The sequence below is a fragment of the Diorhabda sublineata genome, chromosome 10, assembly GCF_026230105.1.
Source record: "Diorhabda sublineata isolate icDioSubl1.1 chromosome 10, icDioSubl1.1, whole genome shotgun sequence".
NCBI classification, from domain to species: Eukaryota; Metazoa; Arthropoda; class Insecta; order Coleoptera; family Chrysomelidae; genus Diorhabda; species Diorhabda sublineata.
In genome coordinates this window covers 3,255,538-3,263,471 of record NC_079483.1, presented here as the reverse complement: position 1 = coordinate 3,263,471, position 7,934 = coordinate 3,255,538, and the positions used below count along the sequence as shown (strand labels likewise).

Below are 7,934 nucleotides of genomic sequence, written 5' to 3'. Positions count from 1 at the left end.
CAATTTTTTTGTCAATTTATTGAAAAAAAATTGTTGTACATTTGTACAAACAAAACCATATAACATAACATAAAATTCATATTTTGGTAATCACTACATGGCACACGGGTTGACATCTCTAAGAGCTCATGGCACTGAAGTGTTAACAGAATACTATTTTTAAGATCAGTTCAAAAATATAGTTTTAAAAAAATATGAACTACAAAGATTTTTCAGTAAAATTATTACCACATTCAATACAAACATAAGTAATTGTTTGTCTGTGTTTTTTACGTACTGGAGAGACACAAGTTGCATACTGATGTTGTGTAAATCGGTTCTTTCTTTTGGGGCAATATTTAGATTTTACTCTTTGCTTATCCTGCTGATCTTCTAACGGAGCTACAGCCTGCATTGGTCTTTTGCCAATAACGATAGATATTTTTTGTCGAAGAGGAATAGACAAGTTGAGAATAGAAGAGCGCCTGATTAGATGAGGTAATGCCAACTGTTTTGAGAGATCTCTTTTGCTTTTATCTCACCCGTGTTATGTTTCTGAATTATTTGGGAATTTATTGTGGCAATATTTAATAAAGCATAAAAAACTGTTAGTAGCCAACGATTATTAATTCGTGCTACGGAATATTCGGTCGATCCACAACATCTACCGTCAGTAATCCATAAAGTATTTAAGTGTTTTTTTACGCTCACCATGTATGTTAGCCCAAGAAATGCGTGAATTTCATCGATATCAGTTGATGGACAGTCTCTGGGGTGCGAATATGATTCTCTCATTATCGCTAATTTCTGGTTCGTGAAACTAACAATTTTGCCAATGGTTTCGTCAGGGAAAAATAGTTTCCAGCAATCTAAAGTAGTACTAGCTCCTTTAGCAATAGATTTAACACTAGTTAGTTGTGTTATAAGGTGTTGAGGATGTGTTTTTCTCCTAAGCATGATAGGTTTGTGCCACTCCTTGAGGTTTTTACCTTAGAAAGGGTCTCTTTTGGTTTACGCTTCTGTGGCAGTAGTAGTGAGTCGAGCCGTAGTAACGCCATCATCCTCGTCTGGTTGTTCAGTGTCAGTATTATTAAACTTTGTTCAGACGGAGTATCACTTATGTCGTCGTCTGAATCCATGGGCTCTGTGTCAGTTGGAATTTCGTGATACCATTTCCATAGTTGCTCTTCAACTTTCTTATCCATTTTTAAATTGGAAATCCCATAAATTAAATGAAAAATTGATATTACTGAGATCTATACAAAATATATACAAAATAATACTAACAACTGCCCCTACGGCCGACTGCTCTTAACTTAACCAAGCACTTCTAGAGGGGAGAGTATTTTAAGCAGAATCTTCAAATTTTACGAGAAAAATATCGAAATTGCTAAATTTTTTCTATCATAGCGAACGATCGCGGGAATAAGCAATAACTTTCTGTTGCTTTCTGTTGTGTAAACTAACACATGTAAACAATTTTAGATTATAGAATAATATGCAAATTTTTGTTGCAAACGCAATAATTTTAATACTTGACTTCGTTATTTTCTTTACAATCATCACATAAACACGTTTCATGTGTTTACTGGTTGATAAACCTTGTTCATAAATTTGTGAACAAGGATGTATTGATATTTAGTTTGCCTAGACCAGTTCCATGTATAAACAAAATATTGCATTACCATATCGACGAACAATAACTTATTAGAAGTGTCAGTGTAAAGTTTGACGTCAAAAATAAACTAGAGTTACGCAATAAATTAAAAGAAAAAATTGTGAAAATCAAAAAATTGGAGTATCGGGCCATCATCAAGTACCTGGATTTAAAAGGGTTAAGAGGTAAGAAGATTTAAGAAGATATGCTTAATACCCTTGGTGATCAATGTTCTTCGTATGCGACCGTGAAAAATTGGACTGCAAGCTTCAAAAGAGGTAAATTTTCCATTGAAGATGATGTCCGATCGGGAAGGCCAGTTTCTGTGTCAGTCCCCGAAACTATCGATGCAGTTCTGAATATTTCATACGAACGCGTTCATTCATCATATAGTTCACGTAAATTTGGACATAAGAAAAATTGCTACAAAATGGATCCCCAAATGTTTGAATGTTGATCAAAAGCGTGCAAGGGTAGAAGCATCGCGTTCGGACTGTGCTCGATTTGAAAACGATGTAGACTTCTTAAACCGAATTGTTACTATGGTGAGACTTGAGTACATTTCTATGATCCAGAAACAAAGCAACAGTCGATGGAATGGCGACACTCTGGTTCTCCAAGATCTAGGAAGTTTCGTGTCCAAAAATCTGCTCAAAAAGTTCTTACTTCAATTTTTTGGGATTGGATTTCACTCTTGATGAATGACGGCGCATGCAATGTCTTGAGAAGTTTTCAATGATTTTTTCCAAACACCTGCTTGTTTTTACATACGGGATTATTAAAATTACGAGAGAAGCATAGAGTCAGAGTGAAAATTGACTTTCGCTCTAATTACGAAAAACCGACTTCTCTTGTCGCAATATTAATTTAATTTTTATGGGAAAATTGTAAAAACAACAATTTTTTGAACAAGATACACACAAAAATAAAAAAATAAATAAAATAATGTCAATTATCGTTTCATTATGGATAACATAGGAGTAGGTGGATGAAGAAGTAAATGAAAAATCACAAATTTGGAATAAAAATGATATAAACATCGTAATCCATCTACAAGACAAATTCAAGTGAATTAATTATTGAATTAAGAACTATGTTTATTTTGATCAAGATAAATGTATTAATAGGAATATATTAAAAAAATTAAAAAAATGTCTATTGTTTTATTATAAACAAAGAATCTTTTGCACCGAATGATAAATTCAAAAACAGTAAATTATTCACTTAGTTCCATTGATATGTGGCCGATTTATTCTACAAAAGTAACACATTATTGATTATATTGTTTGATTGTATGAATAAGAAAAGGCATTCACAATATTTAGAACGAAAGTTATAATATAATCATAATTCGAAATAATGAGGTTCTTTATGAAAACAGTCGTTATTGACATATAACATAAGAAAGTCAGTAGGTTTATTGAAGGAAAATTACAACAAAAGAAGTGAAAATCTCCCTACAAAGAAAATATTTTCCGATGCTGAAAATATTTGGCACATGCAGGACAATGAACTTGAATAATATTTGAAATGCTTGAGTAATTGAAACTGACCTGATACCGTTTCAATACAGGATGATCTGTTCTCTCAATGACCTAGATTATTTTCCTTATTATCGTTCTTTTCCAGTTTTCACTATTCCACCATTTTTTTCATTATATGCAGAATATTTAGTGCATGTTTTTATGAAGGAAGTTGAGCAAAATATATTTGCTAGTAGCAAAGTTATCCACTTAATTAAAAAATTCGATATAGAGTTGTGGAAAGATTTATTTTTCCAATATATAATAGTATAACTACTGTTTCAATAATTATGGCACTTTGTTTTATTTGAACCAATTGAACTGATTACAAAAAATTACAGAAGCATTTTCGTCGACATTAAACAATATTCACAAATATATTTTAACATTTTCGAAGAACTTTTCTACTTTCTTAATCAGATATTATATTTATTAAGCCCATTTCACACAGAACCGATAATTAGTGCATTTGACACCATTGTTTCAAACCGAGTCTTTACACATGAGCGTGTCTAGGGTGGACCGTTACCGTTTAAAAAAAAGTTCGAATAAGTTACGCAAATTGAGGTTCTGACATAGTTTGACAATAAGCCAGTATTGTTTTGGATTCTTGCAGCACTTTCTCAAGCATGTCAGGTCGAATGGTCTTAGTTGCCTCGCGAATCCCATTTTCAACTTTCTGAATATTATTGAGCCTATTAGCCAAATTAACCTACACAAATAAATTCAGTGGAGTAAGATCTTGTGGCTTAACCGTCTATTCGATAAACTCACTGATACAATGATTTCGAAATAATCTATTCAAAGTCTTTTTCAACGATCAAGTCATAATGAGAGGTAGACCCTTCTTAATAGATTTATATATCATACTTAATTGGACATAGTTCTTGAGATAAAATCTTCAAAGTCTTCTTCTTCTTCTTACGTTAGGACTAGGTCCTGTATTTTCATCAAGGGTTTGCCAGGAGTAGTTTGGTATGCTGAGGACCAGCTTTCATACCACCTTATAGGTGGTCGTCCAGGAGTTGTGTCTAGTTTCTTTTCCTTTGCAATTTTTGCTAACCGTTTATTTGGAATTTTGTCAACCTGGTCTCTCCATTCTCTTCTGCGGCTCCTTGTCCATCTTACTACATCATGAATATCGCACATGTCCCTTATTTCTTCATTTTTCTATCTCTAAGGTATCCTGATATTAATGCTGCCTTTGTTGTTTGTGCTTTTACTTCTTTCTTTAGATTTCTATCGCTTGTTATGTTTGTCCCTAGATATTTGAAGGACATCACTTGTTCTACACTCTGATCGAAGATCGTTAGTTTACATCTTCTCGGTTCTCTAGATATTGTCAGAGATTTTGTTTTTTTTTTGTGGATATTTGCATGCTGTACGTGTTCACAATTTATTGGAATTTATATAGGAGCTTCTGTAGGTTATCTTCGTCTTCCGAGATTATTACTGCGTCATCAGCATAGCATATTATTTATATCTCTTTGTCTCCCATTCGGTATCCTCTCCCGGCTTGCTTTACTTCGTTGATGATTTCGTCCATTATAATATTGAACAGGATTGGGCTTAGGCTATCCCCTTGTCTGATATCAGTTGCCACAGGTATTTTATTTCCTAATTTGATGGCCGTTCTCACAAAGGTATAATTATCGGTGTTAAGTTTTTCTATAACTCTTATTATATTGTAGTGAACGTTCCTTTTTTTTAGTAGAGTTATAACCTCAGTTAAGCGTATCCTATCAAACGCTTGGGTGAGATCAATGAAGCACATAAAGGCTGCCTTATTAAACTCTATGGCTGTTTCAGTTATTTGGCGCATTATAAATATAGCATCTATAGCAGATCTGTTGTTTCTGAAATCTTGTTGTTCTTCACATATCCCGGTAGACATTACTTCTTCTGCTAAGATTTTAGTGAATAGTTTCAGAACCGTACTCATCAGGCTAATGCCTCGATAATTTTGGGGATCGGTTTTTTCTCCCTTTTTTAAAATCGGTATCAGAATACTTTCTTTCCATTCAGATGGAAGGATTGTAATTCATTACACAGTTTGTCGCCTCTTCTATCTTGGCTATCATTTGTTGTATTTTATGCAGGGAGAAAATCCTATTTTGTATTCCATTGATGTTCTCATCTTCGTAGGGTAATTCCTGTGCTGATACGTTAGCTTGTGTTGAACTATAAAGTTTTTCAAAATGTCTTTCGTCTGCCGTGATTTTTGTATTTTGTATGTATTCGTTTATTGGTTTCCTCCTATCCCTCAGAAGATTCTACATTTTTTCTGTCCCCCATATAAATCATGTTCCATATCATTCGAAAACTTCTCCCACTGATCTCTTTTAATTTTTCGAATATTTTCGTTGACTCTATTTCTTACAGCTTTATAGTCATTATACGTTGTTGTATTGGATCTGTATTGCAAGTACGATTTTCTTCTCTCTTCGGCTAGGATCTTGACTTCTTGTCTAAACCACGGTTTTGTATTTATTCTTCGTCTTTTTTTTATAGTCCTTCTTCCACAGTCCTTCTGCTGCTTGTATTATATTAGTTCTTAGTTTTGTCCATGCTGTTTCGATGTCATCTGTCTTTTGGATATTATTAGCAGCAATTTTCTCTCTGAGCCTTTGTTGATGAAGGTATTTTGTCAACTTGTCTAATAGGGATTCTATATTCAATTTGCTTACTTCTTCGATAGGTTTGTTACAAGAACGTTGAATGGTTGTTCGCATTTTTGCCATTACAAGCTGATGGTTTGTTCCTGCATTTGCAGAAGTTAGAGATCTAGTATCCTGTATTCTTGTCGGATGGATATTTTTATTTGTAATAACGTAATCTATAGTTGATTTATGTCCTCGTGTATTTTCGAATGTATATTTATGTTGTGTTTATGTGTTTATTAATTCTTAGTTGATTGTGTATGCATAGTTGTATCATTTTTTCACCACTCTCATTGATTGTTTCTTCGTTAAATCGATTTTTGATACCAGGAATAAGTTCATCGCCAATTCTTGCATTGAAATCCCCTAAGATTATTATTCCGTCATGATTGGGTATACCGTCTAAGACTGTTTGTAATGTCTGATAGAATATATCTATATCCGCCTGTGTTTTGCTGCTGTCGGGTGCGTAGATACTTATATGCGTTGGTCTTGATTTTTGTAGGTTGATCGTCGCCTGAAGTATTCTGTCGTTAACGTATATTATATTTCTGATTTGGTTCTCGTAGCTTTCGTGTAGCAGTAAGCCAACTCCTGATGTTGCTCTTTCATTTTTATTCTTGCCGTTGTATATTAGAATGTAGTTTCCATATTTGCTGTTGCCTTTGCCCTTCTTTTTAGTCTCCGAAAGGGCGCATATATCTAATTTGTGTCTTTTTATTTCGAGTAAAATTTCTTGGTCTTTATTATTAAATGATGTTACATTCCAGCATCCAATTCGCATCCAATTCTAAGTAAAGTCGTTTTCCTTTTGCGCTTAATCCTTTTTCTCGCCAGGTTGTTATTATTTAATCCAGTCACATCCGAGGCTAAACCGTTGGATCTCTGAGCACTTTTTTTACCCAAGCAGGTCGCTAGCCTCACTTGGAGCCCTCCTCTTTTAGCTGGGCTTGGGAGCGGCTATGAAACCACTGAGCTACTCAGTCCACCCAGCGATATCACAGGCAGAGTTCAAAGTCTAAAGAATTCAAATATTTGTGAAAATAGCTCACGCATAGTTATTTTAATGATAAATATGTGAGTGCATTGTTAGAAGGTATTATCAATTACTTTGGCATGAATTCCATCTCTCAAGTCTCTAATATAATTTAGGATATTTCAGATGTTAAATAAACACACAAAATGAAATCTAGTGGAGTACGTTCTGGTGGTGTAGCAGGCCAATTGATGAATCTCTTTCTCACAATACAATGTAAAAATAGTAATTATTATAACGAACCTTCACATATAATAATGGCTAGTATCGACCTGACTGTACGATTTTTCTATATTTGTGAAATTTGGGTTACCATCATTGAGAAACAGATGAATTAATTTTGGTACTGAATGCTGCCTCGATAATTCCAAATATTTTGCTCCAGCAAATCTATAAAGACAAGAATGATAATTCTGTTTCCAAAAATAATTTGAGTATGACAAAGAAATAGGCGCATATAATGCTGAGGATTAAAAAAAACCACACGTGCTATAATGGGATATAATGGGAATACTAAAATGAGTATAACAAAGAAAGAGGCCGATATGATGCTGAGGATGGAAAAAAAATCCCACATACTATTATGGGAATCAAAAAAAGGAAATCATGCATATACAAGTAGAACAAATCGAAATATAGAGAGCTCTGGAGGGTGAGATTATGAATAGGATAATCAAAGAAGCAAGGGTGAGATAGCTGGGACATATATGGAGGGCTGGACAAGATTCTGGGATACGAATGATTGTGATGTGGACGCAAAGTGGAAGAGGAAAAGGAAAAACCGAGATCAGGATGGATTAGGATTGATGAGACGGGAATGGATTTTGAAAAAATGAGGGAGAGAAACTGAAAAAAAACTGTGAGAAGAGGACAAAAACGATAGTCAGTAAATAAGCTGAAGGTGTAAGGAGACTCCCCTTGAAAATGGTACCAAAAAGCTCGTTACAGCATTAAGGACGTTGTGCTATTGTATATTATTGGAATTATTTGTCATATCAAAGATATGACTGAATTTTAGATTATAAACTCCCTTTTCTACATCAAGTCTAGAAATGTTTTTTTTTTTAATTTTAAAAGTA

The 7,934-nt window shown here is 33.9% G+C and overlaps 1 protein-coding gene across 1 annotated transcript; it reads right to left on the bottom strand.

Moving 5' to 3' along the window:
- Positions 1 to 5,627: 5,627 nt before the first annotated feature.
- Positions 5,628 to 6,603, bottom strand: LOC130449819 (craniofacial development protein 2-like). The gene is made up of 2 exons (XM_056787854.1): positions 6,105 to 6,603; positions 5,628 to 5,995 (listed from the first exon to the last, which is right to left on the bottom strand). The coding sequence occupies exons 1-2, from the start codon at positions 6,601 to 6,603 to the stop codon at positions 5,628 to 5,630; spliced, it is 867 nt and encodes a 288-aa protein (XP_056643832.1).
- Between the last annotated feature and the right edge of the window lie 1,331 nt (positions 6,604 to 7,934).

Bases quoted from the DNA above. Each gene is read 5' to 3' on its own strand.
- LOC130449819 (XM_056787854.1), bottom strand. From the start codon at position 6,603: ATGCGAATTGGATGCTGGAATGTAACATCATTTAATAATAAAGACCAA. The intron at 5,996-6,104 runs GTGAAAAAATGA...AATCAACTATAG, and splicing joins AGAAACAATCAATGAGAGTG to ATTACGTTATTACAAATAAA.